Consider the following 20,104-nt stretch of genomic DNA (forward strand, 5'->3'; position numbering starts at 1 on the left):
ATAGTAGATGTTGCCTTTTCTAGGCCACTGCTACACATCACCTCTGAGTAAAATTGTCCCAGATTGACACCGTAAATGAGAAAAGAATGAGACGTTGTCTTTGTCTGGTTTAAATCCCATCCAGTGATTCTCCGTATTTATTTACAAGGTCATTTGCAGCAGTATTTACTGTCTTGCGCTGTTTAAACATGAATGAAAAATATAAATATGCAGAGCACCTTGTTTTGCTGAGCCATGATTTTATAACTCATTGATACAAACTGGGCTAAATATGTCTGATTTGTGAACAAAAAATCCAAATGACACTGGATTTTCTCCGTCAAAGAATTTAGGTGGTTTAAACTCCTCAGCAGACAGATCTTGCGGGTGGAGATCCAGAACAATTTGCTAAGGAAGGGACATGAAAAGTATATGTGTACATTTTTATCATAGAGGACAAGCTCAAGGTGGCACTCTTTGCATTTTGAGAGGACATCGGTCAAGTTTGTGACAACTTCTGGTTCATGCTGAGTTTCTTTTATGCTTAGACCCTAGAAATACTCTGACTTTTGTAACATGAGGTTTATTCTTATAGCAGAAAGTCCAATATACCTAAGTAACAGAAATACTCTCCGTAATTTTCATCATCAGGTTTGATTTGGCCTTTTGCATAAACTGTATCTTTGCCACATTTTGAAAACAAGGATGGAGCTTTTGAGTGTGGTTCTACACAAAGCCAATACGGATATATTTAGAGGTTTTATTTATCTTCTCTGACTCTTGTTTCTGATAAGGTGTACTGGAAAGTTGGGTTCAAATGGGAGTTTTTCTGTCACAAGTGCCTTTGCAGTTAAGTATCTTTTATTGCTTTAGTACAGGCAAACAAGTGGAGAAGGTGTAACCCAGATTAAGTAATTGTTGTTTGTGACTGGATAAAATAAGGCGGTAAAGTAAAAAGTCTTACATTAGAACAAACACAGAATAAACTACAGGCCTGTGAGTTCATTAAATTTCTAAAATAAATTCAGAAGTCAAAGATTGAACTTCTGGCAAAAAATTGTAATAATTCACAGAGAACGATTCACACTCACAGCATAGTAGTAAAAGGCAGATTATTTATATGTTTCCAGAATGGTCCTTCAGGTAAATTGACATAATTCCTAGGATGAAAATTAATTCATCATTAATTCTATCAATTCATCAAATTACTCAAAAAAGAAAGAGAAAAAAAAGTCTGAAAAAGTTGTTCTCCAGATTTTTCTCCCTTACTTTCCAGACCATGCTTTTCTCAGTCTTCACTTTTTGAAAAACAAGGACTGAGGTTTTTTCATTTTTTTTTAAGTTACATTGAAATGGAATGACAAATGTTACTTTGTTTTTAGCAATAACTGTGTTTAGGACAGCATATCCTTTGAGAAGGAACAATGTAGTTTCAAAGAATGCATAGCTGGAAGACAGGTTTCACTGGCCACACTTTTAACAGAGAGTCTGCTTGCTGACTGTGTAGCTGCTCAGTAGATCAAATGAGCTGTTAAAGGAAGTACAAACTTGTGCCTGTAAGCACGATTAACACTGCACAAAAATGAGAGACTTTGCTTTTGAACTCTATTATTTTTCCCTTTTATTTTACATACAGATCAACAAACATGCTTCTCTTTGTAGAAGAGCGTACTGCTGTGATAGTTTTCTTTATGAGTTCCTTTAGCACCATTAAGATGGTGCTGTGTTTGATTCTTGGTGTTTGAAAGCTTGACTTTTTTTAAAGGTCTTCCCATTGCTGGAGATGCTAGTTGAGATGAACTGTATTTAGCCTTATTAAAGTGAAGGTGATTTGAAGTACCTGAAAAGGGCTGAATTAATTTGTGTCATCTAAGTAGGTGGTGTTGCCCATCATCAAAGTTAAATGATAGATGACCTTTGATAACATTTTTCTTGCTTTTATTAATCAATGAATGTTAAAACCATCTGAGTGGTAGTTATGAAAGCCTTAGCAAAGAACATTGCACACAAATATGTGATTAAAGAGAAGTAGTGGACTCTTCAAATTAATTGATGGTTGGGTTAGTTTTACTTAGAAATAAATTACAAGCACAATAAAACATGGAAATCATCCTTCAGGTTCATCTATTCTGTTTTATCGTGTAGGAATGGCAGACAGGTAACGATTGATTCTGATGAAAGTGTGTGTCTGGGCCAGTCCTGCCATGAAAGGTTAAGATTGTATTGCTTCAGTTTGCAGTGTGCTGCAAAGTTACAGGAACCAGAAACATATATGATTTCCCAAGTGTGCCTTTTTACTTCAAGCACAGGTTTGGGTTTTGTTTGTTTTTCTTTTTGTATTGTAGCAGCAGAAGACTAGATGGATGATACACAACTTCTCATAATATAGATTCCATAATAACAGTTCACTTCTATATTTTGTAGGATGATTAAATGGGCCAGATCATGTCTCCTTGGTTCAGCAAGTCAGATGTGCAACTCTTTGCTGTTGGTCTGCTGTCCCTTATGTACATAGTTATATTTAGTTCAAGGACAGAGCTTACCTACTGAGACCTTTCTTAAAACAATGTTTGAGACTCACCTATTTCATTTCCCTCCACTCTACACTGTCTTTCAGCAATATTCTCAAAGGCTGTGTTCCCTTAAACACACAATTTCAAGTAACCTCAAGTTTACTGTGTTTAATTTAACAGTATACACAGAAACTTAAAGAATTTCAAAAGATGGGAAGATAAATAGGTGGAATTTAAAATAAGGTTACCAGACAAATACAGAAGGTATAGCAATAACTAACTAGCGCTGAATGAGCTACTGTGGCTATTAGCAAGTGTATGGTGACAGGAGCATCCCATTCTGCCCTCTAGCCTAGTCACTAGGCTAAAGCAACTACCGTGCCTCTGGTACACACTCTCATACACCAACCTGCATAACTTTGCTCAGTGTTGCATTGGGCAGTACCTGTGAGTCAAGAACTGATTCTGAAAATAATGCTTCAACCACAACTAACCCCATCTTTCAAAGTCTTTAAACGCCCACGCAGCCTTCAAAATTCAGGTCTCTTAGGCATCTTAAGTTGTGCTTCTGCATATGTTTAGAAGTGCAAAAGTTTTGACTGTACCGAATAAATCAGTGCTATTCTGCGCTTAATCCCAGCTTGCTTCAAAAATGTAAAAAAAAAACCAAACAAGAAAAATTCTAAAAAAACATGAGTGGCACAAAAATGGTATGCATTTAAGAATATCCTTCTGTGCTACAGGATGCATGCACCAGTATTTTCTGTAACTATGTGTTCAAGAACTACTTCCAGTTCTTAAAGGAAGGAGTCCTAGGTGGGTTGGTTGAAACCCACACTAGGGGAAGCTATGCTTTAATACTCTTCTCTGCTTACAGTGTTTCAAAAATATAGTTCCTCCATTGCTGAGAAGTGCACCTTATGCTCTAAACTCAACAGTCCTTTCCTGGGTAAGGATGCTCGCTAAGACTCTGTGAAAGCTCCACCATACTGCAGAGATTGAAAAGCCTAAAGCTGCAGCACATTGGACTGCGTTCAAGTGGTGGAGGTGCTCAATTTTGTGTGAAGGGACACACTTCTGGTCTTTGCACCACAGCTGGTATTTAAGTAATGGTGAGATAAAGTATGCAAACGACAGGGTAAGTGGGAGCTGGAATCAGGTTCCCACTGACAGGGAAGGCCATGACCTCCAGCTGCAGTTCGATGTTCCCTTGTTCTCTTAGTCTCTTGCATCTGGAACTGTGTGGTGATGCACCCCCGGTGGAGGACTGAAGAGCAGACTGCCCAAAATAGTGTCTGTCTCTTCATGTATATCTATAAAATGCCTGTAAACTTGTGAACAGGTAAATGGATCTGAGGGTCCAATATTTCATTAGCTTCTGTGATTTGCCTCTTTTAGAACCTTAGTGGGCCTGAGGTTATGTATAAGCCTGTAAACTGCATTTCTGTAGGCAAGTCTCATTCAGATTCATCCTCCTTCACCTTCTTCCCAGATTGTGCTGATCCACATGGCTTCTCCTTTAGCCAGCTCATCACACCCATTCCTAGATACCCATGTTTCCCCAGACTCAGGTTAGTGAGCTTGCTGATAGCCAGTTCCGCGGAGGAATTTGTCTCTTTGTAGCCATCTAGAAGTTAGGTGGTTCATCTGAACTATTAATCTGTGTGTTCTTAATCACCAGCAGAGAAAGAAGAAATGCTTCCAAGGGTGGTTTTTTCAAGAGGTCTTGAATCTCTTGCATCTTTCTGTTAAGAAGGAGCTTAGAATAGATGCCAATGCTCACATGGCTACACTTTGGTGAGATGACTAATATTCATGGCTAGGCTTCGCGAACGAAGATTTGGGAAGGCACTATCCACATTTGCTGCAGGCACGCTGATGGCTTATGAGGCCAGTACGTGACAGACATATCCGATTGCAAAAGGCGCAGCAGAAAGACTCCTTAGATGGTGTATTTTGCAAGATACGGTTCTTTCTGCGTTGCCTTTTTTCCTCGAGAGTGATCCTGCGTGTGTTCTCAAAGGAGACAGCTGCGTTATAGGTGGTGTGTCTCCAGGCCTCCTGATTTGAGGCCAGAGTAGACCAGTTATGGTGATCAATATGGCCAAGGCTGAGACATTGTTTCAGGGAGTCCTTGTATCTTTTCTTCGGGGCTCCTCTCATGCGACAGCCAGTGGCAAGTTCACCATAGAGCAGGATCTTAGGGAGGTGGTGGTCCTTCATCCTTGAGACGTGTCCTGCCCATCGCAGCTGCGTTCTCAGTAGCATGGCCTCAATACTAGTGACAGCTGCTTGCTCTAGTACAGATGTATTGGTCACATAATCTGACCAGCGGATGTTAAGGATTGTACGGAGGCAGCGTTGAGGGAAGGAGATGACTAATAGCTTGTCTCTCAAATACAGCAACTGGTTCATCAAATATATAAATTAAAAAAGAGTAAAAATCAACATCATTATCTTTAAAACTAAGTAGTTTTAAGACAGTAAGTAAGATAATTTTTTTTCCACCAATTTTAATGGAAGCAGGGCTTTATATGTGATTTATATAGAGAACCATGGGAGTATGAATGGTACTATTAAATTTTATATGTTCCCCTCAGACCATAAGAAACGTTGTTTATTCTGAACTGTTGCAATGGTGAATGCTTTAAAAATATGTAAGTTTAGACCACTCAGTATAATGATTAATTTACATGTTTGTTTCTCAATCAGCTAGGATTTATACATACATGTTGGAGAAGTCTCGTGTCATTATCCAGCCTCTCAACCAGAGTAATTTTCACGTTTTTTACTTGATGATGGATGGTCTGTCTTCTGAAGAAAAATACACCCTGTACCTCAGTAATTTGTCTGCACACAGGTAGGAAAACAACTGGAAATTTTGGGAGTATGTCGAAGTTTATTAATTCAGGTTATTTTAGAATGAAAAAGATATTCCTCACTTAGATAATTTGCCTTTTCCTTTTCAGTCTTTCCTAAGAAGTATCACTGAAATGAGAGAAACCTATATAGTATTAATGATCTTCTCTTAAATGGGCAAAGTTTATAATGAGTATAGTGAGTAACTGTAAAAAGACCAGTATTAATTAAAATTATGTAAAATGAGTGTTTTGAGTTTTTCACATCTAAGCCTTTTTCCTGTGGATTTTTTTCTCAACTTTTTCATCTTCCACTTTGGCTAGTAACTTGAATAAAATAGCAGTTCTAGACTTGGGACCTATAAATAGAAAGACATAACATTAATTTTTGCAGAAAAAAGCTTACTTGATTATGATTTTTTCTTAAACGGAAGTCTTCCAACTACCATTGTTTGGTAATGTTTTAAGCAGTTAGCACTTCTGTATTGTACAGAATAGCGTAATGCACTAGCTCTGAAGAAACCTGAGGCTAAATTGCTCTACTAAAAATGACCCACTTCAAAGCAGGGAGGAGAAGAGTTAAATTCTATATATTAAATCCTTTGAAGAGCAAAAGTATTCTAAGTTCCTGATCATTAATTTATTCCTCTTCTGGCATAAGCTGTTTGGAAGCACTGAGTTTGTTCAGAAAATGGAACAGTTTGAAGTCACTTTGCAAGAAGCTCAAACAGGAAATAACTTAACAGAAATCTGAATAATTAGATTCACCTGAACAAAGCTTTATCTGATAAGATACCTGATAATCATCCAAAAAGAACAAAATAGGATTTCTAAATATATGTCTGAACATTGCAGTACCAAAGCTCTAGAAATAATTTATAGCTGAATATTTGCATAAACCTGCTTTTATCAATAAAACTTTGCTTTGGTTACGTAGAGTAGATTGTATCTTGCATTATTGAGAGAGTGGGCCAAATATTTCTTTCCTTAAACTTCTGAGTGTAGTACTTCAGTGAGATAGATCTTTCTTAGTTAATAAAGTTAAATTAGGGGTGAAGTTCTACTGTATCAAACTCATTCATGAATCAGGAAGGCAGATCTGGCCTCATATTTTATAAGTTCATAATTTCTGGCTTAGTCAAATTTTGATGAGATCATATCATTTTGGTAACATCCATAAATGAATTTGTCATGTTTTATTTAAGCAAGTGTAATCTTGACTCTAGTAATAAAATTAACTCGATAACAGGCCTTTTGAAACTACAACTTGTTCCTGCCCAGCTGTTTTTTTGATAATTTTTCTGTTCCTCTTTGCATTGTTTAATATTGCACCTTAATGTAGAAGAATCAACAGTCTTAGTAAATAATGGCTATTAAGATCAAAAAGAACCTCTATTTTTATATAGTTTTTTTAAGCCATTGTAATAAAATAAATGAGATATAGCATAGTTTGTTTATTCTCATTTTCGATAAAAAGTGTTGTCAATACTGGTTATTGTTAGACGTGATGCTGTAAAAAGTGAGAAGTAGCTCATGTTCTAGAGAAGCATATAATCCTGGATTCAGAGTTAATGTAAGTTTCTTAAAGGGGAAACTCCCATTGGAGTTTCACCCCAATGTGCAAGAGAAGTTCTTAGGTTGTAATTCTAGGTGTTTGGTTTTGTCCTGAGAGGGAGCTTGAGTTCAGAAACTTAAATGAATGTTCTTGCAAGCATTTTAATTGCTAAGGCATCGCATGAAGACAAATTGTTGGACGCTTTCTATTGAACCTATATACAACTAGGATCTTAAAGTAGTAAGCCATTTAATCTACATAGAGAAGGATCTGAAGCAATACACCTCCTGCCATATCTGCATGTGGATAATAATGGATAACAAAAGAAGCAGTTGCTGAAAGGTAAGATCGTTTTTCAAGACTGAGCAGGGAAAGTGTGTCAGAAATGGAGAGTCCTGAAAGGGCAAGTCGAGGCTTTTTGATTGACAACTACTCTTATGTGTTCATTACATTCAAAAGCTGATTTTTAACAGTAGATCGTTGATTGAAAAATTCCAAAATTTCTAGTAACTTATTGTGTTTCAGAAGAACTGCAGAACATTTTTATCTTGATGATGATATGTAATACAAAGAGATTGGAAATTTGAAGTTGTATTCTCAATTTGCTCTTGATTTGCTCTGTTTTTTTTTTCCTCAGTACAGTCCATGATTGTAAGCATTTTTTCTGACATGTGAAGTTTAGTCTCACAATAATAGTATGTACTAGCTTATGTAGCCTCGTAGTTACTGTAGGTGCTGCCTTAGTGATGAATCTTGCAATCAATGTGAAACAGAGAGCAATACAAGAAGTGACAAGGGTGATAGATTTGTTTGTAAATGGTCTTTACTCTGGTGAAGAAAGGACTGGAAAGAAGAGATCAGAATGACAGGAAAGAAAATATGTGGGAAAAATCTTACTGAAGATAAGTGGAAATACCTGTTTCATATTAACATTTCTATTTCAGAGCTGTGGTATATATAGCAATGTAAGAATGTCTTTGTGTAATATTTACATGTAAGGTAATCAAACATATTGTTATTAAAAATCATGTCCTTATATTTATGTCTGTGTGTAATACATACAAGTAAGATAATCAAACATACTGTCATTAAAAATCATGTCCTTACATTTGTATATGTATATTAGAACTATAGCTTAAGGCCACTTAACTCTAGGAAATGGCTTCAGAAAAGATGGTGGGTTTGACAGCTGTTCAACTTGATGTCACCTTTTTCAGTTTAAACAAGGTTACTAGTTCTCCAAATTGATTGTACTGTAAAAAAAAAAAGTGAGCAACTTCAAACTGGGAACAGTGTTAATATACACATTCATGCAGAAGCAGGACTGTGGTCAGGACATGCATTTTTTGTGTTTGCATTGTCAAACTTCTGATCCCAGATGTGTAAACTTTCCTTTTGCCCGTAGAACAATGATGTGCACTGCATTGTGTGCTCTCTGCCTGTGATGTTTCTCACACCCCTTAAAAAACAGCAAAACTCTTCTGCACCAACAGCTGTAGATCAGTTCACAGAACTGATGTATCTTTTTTTACCAGTTTTCAGTGCAGGTACTCCCTTAGTTGTCAATAAAAATCTTTATATTAATTTAATGTATAAAGTAGTAATTTTAGTGAAGTAACTGAATTTCTCATCAAAGTTTAAGCTGATCTGAACCTTGATCAGTGAGGAAATAATTTCCCTCTCTAAATTATAAGGTTGGTCCTCAAAAAAGGGTTAAAAATTACAGTGTGCTAAAGTGAATGGTATAGTAAAGATTCCAGTAGACAGAGTCTTATGTCTGATTTTTTTGTGTTTCCAGTCATCATCTTTTCTAGCAAGCACTAATACAATGTGTAAAAAATAATGGTTACTCTAGTATCATCCGTATTGATCCCTACTCTTTCCTTCCCTTACATACAAGAGCTCAAGATGTAAGTTTTCAAGACTGTGAGTAGCCAGTTACCACAGATTTCCCCTTTTCAGCATACTCAGGAGGCAGTCTCTATGTTTTCTGACTGCTATATATATAAAGCTAGAAAGACAGTGCACATTTCCATACCCTCTCTCTCTCTTTTCTTTCCTTTCCTTTTATCTTTGGATGCTTTTTTTGTTTTCCCAATCATTTGATTATTTTCTCATTAAAAGTGAAACAGAGATTATAATCTTGAAACTAGCAATTTTCCGTATCTGTACCATTTGTCTACAAACCTTGCTGTCTCAGTCTAACAATGAAAGGTAAATTCATAGAGGAAAAATTTTTTCCATTATTTTTTTTTTTTAATTTTCTCCACATAATTGGAAAAATAGACAATTTAGAGGTGTTCCAGTCCTCTGATGTTCCATGCTGTTTCCTTGTATTCAAGCCTAATAGATAATTTTTTGACTTGCCTGATACTGATATTGGTGTATGATGACTGGAGGAAAATCCAAGGAAATGTTAGGCTTACGTTACAAAATTAGTTGAATCTAAATGTTGTGAATGAAGCAACTCGATCTGTAAGGGTTACATCAGATTTTCCCATGAATGATAGTCCTGCTGGAATAAAAGTTTCTATATGAAGTGCCAAGTTACATCACTTTATCAGACTGCCATTAGACTTTGTGTGATGAAACTCAGCATAAGTTAGTTGTATCAAAATTTGAGTTTCACCCCAATAAAGACTAGTGTTGAGACTTCATGAACTTTACTGTTGAGGATTAACTTTGTTTTAAAACTCTGCTGACAGAATAAAGCTCCAGGCAATCGGGAAAGTGGAATTCATTGTATTTAATTTTAGGAGGATGGTAAAGATCAGACTCAGAGGTTCCTCTGCTGTATTTCACTTTTCCATTTTGGGTGATACTGGTGCAGGAGAAGAGCAAAGCTGTGGCAGGAGATGTTTAGGCTCACCATCCCTGCAACTGACAGTCAAGTCCTTCTAGTTATTCTTCCAAATAGATCTTCTTCCAAGGAGGTCTCTTAAATTGGAAACGAACATTCAAGTTCTGGTTGAACAAGTAAATCTGTGTTTTTCTCGTTCTGTGCAAGTTTTCTTGTCCTGACTTATTTATGTGCAGCACATTCCTTTTCTTCAAAAAGCTTGCATTTTAAGTAAGTTAACAGTTATATACAGTGATACATGTAGTGCAAGGTATGTATATTAGCATGCCTAGTGAGCAGAGGACCATAGGGATACAGAAATTTTTCAAGCACACTTGAAAAACCTTCTAAATAATGGAGTAGTATGAAGATACAGTTTCAAACAGATTTTAAAAATGGAGGGAGTTATCTCTAAGTTAATTTTGTTGGAATTTGTTTTACTACAATAAGTGAATATGGATAAGTGAAACCCTAAATAAAAGTGAAAATAGTTTGGGTTTGTTTTGTTTTGTTGTGTTTCAACTGCAAATAATATAAAAATTATATACTTCCATCAGTTTACATCTTCCTTATATAATTTACTTCTATTTAAAAGCTTTAACTGTGAACATTTGTTTCTTGGCGATCCTCATACAATACTACTGTGAAAATCTGATTTGCAACAAATAGTACTATTTTAAGGACAAGATCTGTAGATTCTGAATGTAATGAGGCAATTCCATTTACTTACATTCCAGTGATGTCTGACAGCTAAACCAAATCAGTTAGTCATCAGGAAGGTAATGGAGAGAGATACAAAGCAGATATATTTGATGAGATTTTGGAGCAGGTTTAAACTTGCTTTTAGTGAGTTTTATATCTATGTAATCTGGAATAATTGTAACGTGAAAAGAATTTTCTAAATTTTCTCTGTTGTCTTTTGTGCTTTTTTTGTTTGTTTTGTTTACTTTTACTGCCTTCTGTGTATTCTTTTCCTGTTTACTCTGTATTTACTGATGTCTGAACTTTTTAACTGATTTCTATTTTGAGATTGAACTGTCTTTACTGCATGTAGATCATATACATATTCCAGCAAAATGTGCTTTCCCATAGTTCTCTTTAGCAGACTTTTTCCACGCCCTCTTATAACATCAGCCTCCAGTTTCCTTTTATTTCAACTTTAATTTGAAAAGTTATTTTAGTCTTTATCCTAATACTCTTACCTTCTTCACTTTTCCTTTGTCTTCCTTGTTCATGCAGGTTTTCTGAGTAAACAGCGTTCATGACCTTATTCAACTTGGTTTATTCTTTTTATGAGCAGGAATTGAACCAAAAGGAACGAGTTGGGTTTTTTTTTCCTTAGCTCTTTTTCTCTTGTCCTATTCTTTCTTTGAAGTTCGGGCTCCATTAATCTCTTGGACCATGATCTTCAAGCCTCAGTGTTGATCTTTGCACTTCAAAGAAGGAACTGTTGAGAGGCAACACCAGTAAATGACTGATGTGTGGGTTTTTATGCCAGATAGTAATAGTGATGACTAAATCACTTACTTTTGTTGAGGATGGACACCAGAAACTATATTATATATTGTATTAAGATACAACTTCACGTTTCAAAGTGATATTGATTAACCAAAACTAATTTTATTTAATTCTAATGTAACCTTTTGCAATACATATTTTCAGACATTCTGAGACTGAAAAATAGAACAGAGTGTAAGTTTGGGGAATTTTTTCATCCACTATTGATTTTAAAAAACCCAACCATAATCAAAACTATTGATTTGTTAGTCTGTGGTCTAATTCATCTCATTTTTCTTATTCATGTACTTCACTTTTGTTCAACTAGCTTTTCTGTTTAGTCACTCATATTTTAGGTTAAGACTGTCATGTTTTAATGAAAATTAGATGGAACCCTGAGGAATTTATTAGCGTACAGTAGCTAAGAAATTTTTCAGTGTTTTTTAGCGGGGGAAATGTGGTGACTGGACGATGTAGACTAAATCTTCCTCCCTAAGATCATCACTGTGCACTTTAATATTCAGGAAAAGCTAACATTAGTGTCAGTGTTAATATTAATATACAGTGTTTTTTCTGAAAATTGACTCCATTTCCTCTGTCTTAAATCTCCTTTCTGTGAGACATTTGTGGATAGGCATGTCGTAGAAGATACATTACTAGGAGGTTGGCAGTGCAAATACAGAAGAGATAATCGGGATCATGGCTTAGGTTTTCAAAACAAAACTGAAATACTAATTTGTGTCATCTGCTTTATTTTGCAAATAAGTGGTTATTTTTCTGTTTGCAGATACCTACACTTCATGCGTAAGGTATACCTCTATGTTATTAGTTTTATTTCACAATATTTGTTTTGAGACCTGGCTGGGCAATTGTTTTGAGTGGTTCATCCTGACTTCAGGGTTAGTTACATACACACCTGCATAGTTGCATTCTAATTATATGTCAGGATATCCAAAGCGGTATTTTTCTCTTGAAAGAAGCAGCAACTGAGCTTTGGATTTTGATGTTTAATTTATTTATTCCAGTTTTGACCTTAGCTGCTTTTGATATTACTGCTTTATTCCCAAAGGATCTTTTAAGAAAATATATCTCCAGTGATGTTGAATAATCATTAATTTACCTGAAGTTCAAGAAGAATTTTTATTTAGCAAAGAGAAGGTAGTAAAATAAATCTTAGACTTAGCTCAGGGTCTTTGTCTGAGGTCCCAGGTGGACTTGTTATTTGTCTGGCTTTCAGAATAAATGCTATAGAAATTCTGCTTCGTTTGAGAGTGTAAATCTGAAACTCATATTCCTCTGGGTATTTTTCTTCATTTGATGTTAAAAATCCCCTCTTCATTGTATTATTCTTCATACATATTGATTGACTAGTGGCAGAGGATGTACAGTCCTCCACTGACAGAGTCTCAGAGGTAAAGAAATAATTTATTTTGATTACCTCTCTTTTCAACAACTGTTTTTCTCTCCACTGTAATTCTATAAAGGTGAACCTGTAGGACTAACTGTGTATGAATGAACAAATGATGTTTTCTCAGGAACGAATTGTATGTTTATAGTAGTACATAGTTAAGGTAGAGCCAAGGCACTCTTCCTTGTATTTTTGTATTGTCCTAGAGGAACTCAGATATCTGATATTTGGTATTTTACATTTTCTCAGTGTCAGTTCAGAACAGAAAAAATTACATCAGGCCATATAAAAGCACTCTGACTTTTGCCTTTTTTTAGCTCTAGTCACTTTACTTTTGCATGTTTAGTTTTATTTCACAAACTTGCATTTATTTCATTTGACTTGGCATGATACCGTTTACTATTTCTTCGAGAGAGGCTTTGTCTTTCTTGTCTCTTTTGGGGTAAATACGATATGGAAACAGGTGCAGAAAATAAAAGGAGAATGATCTGTCTGTGGCATGAAAGATAAATAGTAGGAGGCAAGAAAAACCTGAAATCTGTTTAATCAAAAAAAAAAAAAGAAACAAATCTGGTAACTAGGAGCACTGGGATCTTTAGAGTCTACTGAAGATATCTGTCTTCAGTAGTTTTAACAGAAAACTACACATACAATAAAACCTTGTTTGGAATAAATTGCTTTAAATGGAGAAAGCAAATTGAAAAATAAATATAATTTTTTATATTTATGATTTTCCAATTTGTTGTGACTTCTGTCGATGAGTATCTTACCCCTTAAAGTTTCTGAGCCAAGTTCAACCTTTTGTTAGGAAAAAAAAAAGGGATCTCCAGAGATCTGTGGACGATATATATAGATATATATATATAGATATATGCGTATATATAATATTCAGGTTAAATTTGGTGTTCTGTTGAAGAAATTAAGTGCTGAGTGTTTAGGCAGCCCACTAGTATTTCACGTCAGATTGAAAATGGATGTAACTCCAAGGGATGAAATTACTGTAGAAACCCTAGCTTAAAAGCAGATATGATTACTCACTTACATAAATGGTAGAAAAGTTAATTTCGCTTTTACTTTAAGTACAAAATATGTCTCTGCACTTTACTAGGATGCTAATCATCTCATATGTGGCAGGAGATTCAGTGAATTCAACTTCTGAAACCACTTAGCTATTATGTTGCATAAATCTAGAGTGATAACACAGTTCTGCAATTTATATTTCAAAAGTCCCTCTTGAAATCATCCTGATACAATTACTGTAGATGACTTTCCAGTGAGGAATGGGTCATTTAATAAATTTTTATTGACATGTGGAAGCCCCAGTCATTGAACCCAGCTCATCTCAGCATTAGATCTAATGGAGATAATACCAGTCAACGCTGTTTGAACTTGCTGTCTTCCCTGAGCTCCCTTGTAGTTTTTCACTGCACTGGAGTTACTGTAGCCAGCTCTCTTTAGGTAAATCAGGCAAAGTCACCCCAAAGCACAGCATAGTTTTTATCCTCTAGTTCTTTCATTAATCATAACTCAAAATTACCTCAACTCTAAAGTTAAACATGATTGTGTCAAATTAGTGCCATTCACAATTCCCTTTAATTCCTGGATTTACACACTGTTTTTTGTAGTTAGCTATTCCAACTGAGTTTTGTCTAAAGCATACAAGTAACAAATTAAAATTTTCTGAATATACTATTTGAGTGGTAATGGCCAAAGGATGTTAGGATCTTAGTTTTATACAGCTCCTAAAAGTAGCAACTCTACTAGTCTGACTTCTGAATTTATTTTATGCAGTACAATGCAGGACAGAACAGTGTGGGAACATCTTGCACTGAATCACTCATTACCCAGGTGATCTTTGGAACTTTTTTATTCTATGTATAGGTCTCATCTGTTTCCAATTAGTTTATGACCCATCTCTTGGAATCATGGCACAAAGTGTTATTGCTGCAACATAGTACAGTACAGCATAAATTATATGAAACTGCTGTACTCAGTGGTTGATATCAAAAGGAAACAAAGCCAGTTTCGAGTATAATTTCAAGGGTTTGAGTCACCTTTGATTAGCAGCCAACAGATGTAAAATAGTACAGAGTCTTTTTGAGGTACTTATTGATTATATATTAGGACATATAATATCATGTGCTAATATATAAATATATGTATATATATGTACATATTACATAGACATATATTAGCCTATCTAACCAGGGAAAGCTGTATTTTTAACAGAGCTCTGTAAACAGTGCTCTGGATCACGCAAGGAGATACACTGGGGAGAGCTGAATGGGTCCAGAGTGTTTCAAGGAAGAAACATGCATGAGGTTCGGGACTTTAGACTCAATGATCTTAAAGGCATTTTCCAGCCTAAGTGATTCTAAGATTCTAGGGTTTTTTTCTGTGACCTGACTAGGCTAATAAGTCTTATGCTTATCTGATTGGAAGTTTAAACATTTCTTGTATAGTAGTAATACAGGTGAGAAAAATTGTTAGAACGGATGCAGTCTGCACAAAGAACTATGCAAATCAAAGAAGTCCTCTGAAATAAAAAATTTACTACAAATTTTCTGGCTGAATGAAATGACGAAAAATGGCGCTGAAACAATGTAGAAATACCATTTGAGAAGCAAACTGCATTTATAACCATAATTGCAGAAAAGTGTAATTTATGGCTTATGAAAATGCTGACACTCTCTAATTTCTGCTTTAACCTTTATAAAATTTTAAGATAACTAAATCATTAAATGGATAGAAATCAGTTTACCAAGCTGTCATTGCAGCTTAGTATTAAACCTACTTAGGAAATGCAAAGTTTATTTTGATGCTGGTACACTAACACTAGTTTTGTGATCTGTTTTCACCCAAGATGAGGATCATGAAGACTAAGAAAAGTGCTAACCACTTGTAAAATAAGTTCATAGTCTTTGACTGTAAAAATGAAAGTGATAATATTAAATAGGAAAAAAATTATTTTGTGGAATAGCTTGTGGATTGTTGATTGCTAAATAAATAACATATATAAATACGTACAAATTTGTGTCATCTATAGTTGAAAAGAGAATAATCTTGCTTTGTAGAACAAAGTAAATTAGAGTAAAGGCTGGTACTGCACCAACACATATTCATGTATTGTGTGAGACTTTCTTAGCCCATGAAAGGCAAATAATTGTAATTGATTAATTAGTTAATTGTACTAATCCTTCTTAAAAAAACCAACTCATTAATAAGTAAACAATGTATACTTTGCAGTATTTCAAAAGTCACTAGAGTGACTAGTAACTTGGGGAGACCTTAACTTTTTTGGACCAAGTTAAAAGTGCCTTAAATGGATCTTACTGTTCAGAATTACTTGTTTAGTAAACACACCTGAATACACATAGTCATGGCTGCATGTACAGGAAGAAGAGGACTTCTTGTAAGGCTGCTGATCTGAAACAGCTCCGTGAACTACAATCAGGAGTTATATGAAATAATTTTGAATTATTTTATCAATGTTTTAACTGCATACTGGTGAAAGTCATAAGCAGATTCCCAAAGCACTTTTTAAAGTTTAGATCAGATATTGTGGCTCTTTACCCAGTAAGCCTTATTTAGTGAATCAGCATTTGAAAGTAGCCAACACTGGTAGAGAAATGCCTTTGAGGCTCATAAACTTAATGACATCTGCCTGGCAACTAATTCCAAAGTAAGTCTGAACACAGGAATACAAAATTACTCTTAGTTTTAGGAACAAAGTTCAAACAGAATTTTTGAAGCATTTCAGGACATGGATTGGACCAGTTTGCACTTGCATGCAAGCTGCTTATTTTTTTACATCTTCAGCAATGCTCAGTATTCATCATTATACCCCTTATTTAATGTATATTAAACTTAAAAATTATGCTTTTAAAGTGATAGATCACAGAATTATGATCTCCTGAGTGATTCTGTCCTATAAAATACTGAATCATGAATAAGATAAACAGTACTAGAAGGTATACTGTATTTATTAATTCTTGTAATATCATTAGAGGTGTGAAAAATTCTATTTTGAGTCACTCTTGTTGTACATTCATTTTTTTCTTGAATGGAATAATTCTAAATTTACATTTTTATGTAATTTTAGAAACAGAATGCTTGAATCTGTGATCTCAGCCTATTCTGCACGAATATTAATATAATTAGAAGGAAAAAAAAAAAAAGCATACCTGATTGTAACCTAACAGTATTTGGCATTTTCAGGATAAAGACCAAGATGTATTTCTTTGCTTTCCATTTGAGTGTATCCATTGTCTGAAAAACTTATATACTTCATAGTACATGTAGTCTTACAGAATTATTTGAAATTTCATCTTATGAAAATATCAAGGCAAAACTATTTACTGAACAACACACAGGTTAATACAAGCTTTCTGTGCTAAAACCAGTTTACAAAACACATAATTTGTTATTTTGTCAGAGAAATAAAAGTAAGAGCTGTGTTCTGGCTGTTACCAAATCTGTCTGCAGTGTTTAATTAATTAATAATATACTGATACCTTGCCTCCTGACATTAACAAAGCCATTCCTATTTTTAAATGCTGGGTTTGGTGCATTATTGCACTAGTTATGAGCAGAAATATGTGCACTTAAATGGTTAGCAGTAACTCCAGCTCAGTGCTGGTTTAAAAACTGGAGACAAAGGAAAAAAAGGCAGTAATATATGCCCTTTTTCCCTCAGAAAAAAAAAGCCAGAAGCTATTCATTGTCATGTTCTTTAAATGTCATTTACTTCATTGATGTCAACTGTTTTGCTTTGTCTTTATCTCGTTCCTGTTTACATATCAAACAGCACTAAGAACAAGGCAGCTTTTCCTCACTAAGCAGAATACGTTTTCCTCTCATATTCACATGAGATATCTAAGAATGCTAAAATGTTTGTTATAATTTCTTATTCTGTGAGTTTGTAAATAGAGTAGAGATTAGTGGAATTTATTTTTCAGAGGTAATGTTTTGGTTTTATACATTCGATACCCTTTTTCCCAGCAGTTTTGAAAACATATGTAAAGCTATGAAGTCATTACTTTTCAGTCTGGCAAAACAGTCCTTAAGTCCGATGTTTAGCTATACCTAAACTGTGTCTTAGGATTTAGCAAGTAGTCACAGGAATAGCTAACCTTTTAGAAAACTTTTATGTATTTCACAGGAAGACCTTACAAATATTTAATGTGAGTACTGTAAACTGACCTAGTTGTAAGAAAAGTGGTTTTTAAATAGTCATACTTTGTCTGTAACTAACACACATCTGAGATACTCTGATTTCCACCAGAACTTAAAGTAAAAATTAACTGATCTGGTAATGTTGGATTTTTAGTGATAACCATTGTGCTTAATCAGAACTACAACCCAGAACTGGCTGGGAAGGAGGGATGCAAACTGCAAAGGAAAAAGCCACACACTTTCACATGATTGTGCAAGTACATGGTCCATTAGGCAGCACTAATAAGGGGAAGGAAGGGATTTAGCTTGTTAATCCATGCTTCTTAATACAGTGTCACATTAAATGACACCCACCACATACATATCGATTGTGTTACAGCTGGAGCCTGATTATGAAATACTGCTTCATCCTCCTATGATGTTGGCTCTTTTGAGAATTTTCTAGCAACAAAGAATCAACTCACGAAGATTTTATAATAATTTTTTGTTTTAGACTTTATATAAAGACAGGTAGAGGCAAAAGTTAAGTCTGTGAGGCTCATTGTGAAGTGTATCAGAGATACCTCAGATGCTGTCAAGGAAAAAGTCCATGGCTGTGTTGGGGCTTCATCTGAGCTAAATAGCTTCACTTACCATGTTTTCTATACTACACCTGGTTCATACAGTTATAGTTCAGGAATCTTTGTGTGTCTTTGGAATCTGCATTGCATGTTGTAGAAGCAAATGTACGATAAGGTCATATGCCTAGAAGTTATGTAGGCAATGCTTGCAACAGCTTGAAATCTAGGTCTCCAGTACTACTTATTTCCTTCAGTCTCACACACTGTATCTGCCTTTCTTTCTTTCTTACTAAACCAGAGCTCAACATAGAGTGTTAACCTATAACTTTCAGTTGTACTTCATATTGGCATTTCTTACTATACTAAGATTCAACTGAAATCAGTGAGATGAAGCATTGGTTTGAAGTTAGTTACACATAAATATTTGGCTGAATTAGGACGATAACAGTGGTGGAATAAATCATTATTCAACTTCACAGTACATGTAAACCTCACAAGAAAAAAAAGAAAAAAAGTCTTCTCTCTTGTTCCAGTGGCCTGAAATCAATAAATATAATGTCATGGTGGGCATGGTCTGTGTCTGTTTATAGAACAATTGATGCAGTGTTTTATAGAAAGTAGCATTGAGAGGATATTTGTGTGTGCTTTTTAATGACATTTTTTAATGTCAAGCTGTAATAAAATCCTTTACAATATTAGAAGTGTATGAATACTTCCAATAGGCATATTCAGTCTAACTGATATGCTCTTCTCTAGGTTATGGGCGCATACCAGTTGCCTATGAAGCTGACACATTGAGCAATTCGTACAAAGCAAGAGACAAGTCAGTCCTGTTTCCTGTCTATCATCATGATTAGAAAGACACTCTCACACTCGATGTATGCAGAAAATCATATCCAGGAGGAAGATGATGTTTTGAAATAGCCTGGTTTCATTTCTTTCTTCTAAATTTCTTTAATTGGATAGCACATAATAGTTTTGGAGAACCTGCATGAGAGGTTTCCACATGCTTACAGCATGATATTAAAAAAAAAAAAAGACGTATTTTTTTGTTCTTTAAGTGAAAACAAAAACATTCTTGCTTGGATAAATGAATTTGAAGTATCAGAATCTCAGTTTTAATAGCTATTTTGAATTAGTAAATGAATATAAAGAGTTTTATCTCTATGTCATTTTTATAAAAGAAAAAATGGATTTATAGACAGAGTCCAGAATTTCTGATTCATAACATGAAATGCAGTGGCTTGCATTGCCTAATTAGGTATTGATACAGAGTCCTGTATTTAGTGATTAGTTTATCTTAAATATTAATTCTTTGCTTCTTCCATGTAAATTCTTTACCCTCTAATCTTGAATTCCTTTTAGCAAAATAAATGTACTAGATCCTATGGCCAGTTGTGCTAGAATATGAGTTGATACTCCTACTCCTACTGTTTCTCTTGGGGTTAGTTAAGAGTTATCCTACTGGTAGCAGAGAAATGAGATGTGGACAAGTGAATCAGCAGAAGAAAGCACAACATAGATGTTGTAATTCCTCAGAGGAACCAGTTGACCAGGTATCTCAAAAAGAGAACAGATTATCACATTCAGCTCTTCTCATGCATTTGGGTATTTGGTTTTTTTCTTTCACCAATTAAAGAAGTATAAACAGAGAAAAATTATATTTTCCTTTGACCTTGGTTTGAAAGGGGCCTCCAGAAATCTGGTCCAACTCTTTGTA

The 20,104-nt window shown here is 34.9% G+C and overlaps 1 protein-coding gene across 4 annotated transcripts in view; it reads left to right on the top strand.

Annotated features, from left to right (window-relative positions):
• The window catches only part of MYO16 (myosin XVI), a 363,225-nt gene that overhangs the window by 205,644 nt on the left and 137,477 nt on the right, over positions 1–20,104 (top strand). For all 4 annotated transcript variants that reach the window (XM_032679459.1, XM_032679458.1, XM_032679457.1 and 1 more), the window contains exon 16: positions 5,205–5,352. In XM_032679459.1, the coding sequence (XP_032535350.1) occupies positions 5,205–5,352 (148 nt within the window). The remainder of the gene's footprint in view (positions 1–5,204; positions 5,353–20,104) is intronic.

This window comes from Chiroxiphia lanceolata, chromosome 2 (assembly GCF_009829145.1).
Source record: "Chiroxiphia lanceolata isolate bChiLan1 chromosome 2, bChiLan1.pri, whole genome shotgun sequence".
Taxonomy (NCBI): Eukaryota; Metazoa; Chordata; class Aves; order Passeriformes; family Pipridae; genus Chiroxiphia; species Chiroxiphia lanceolata.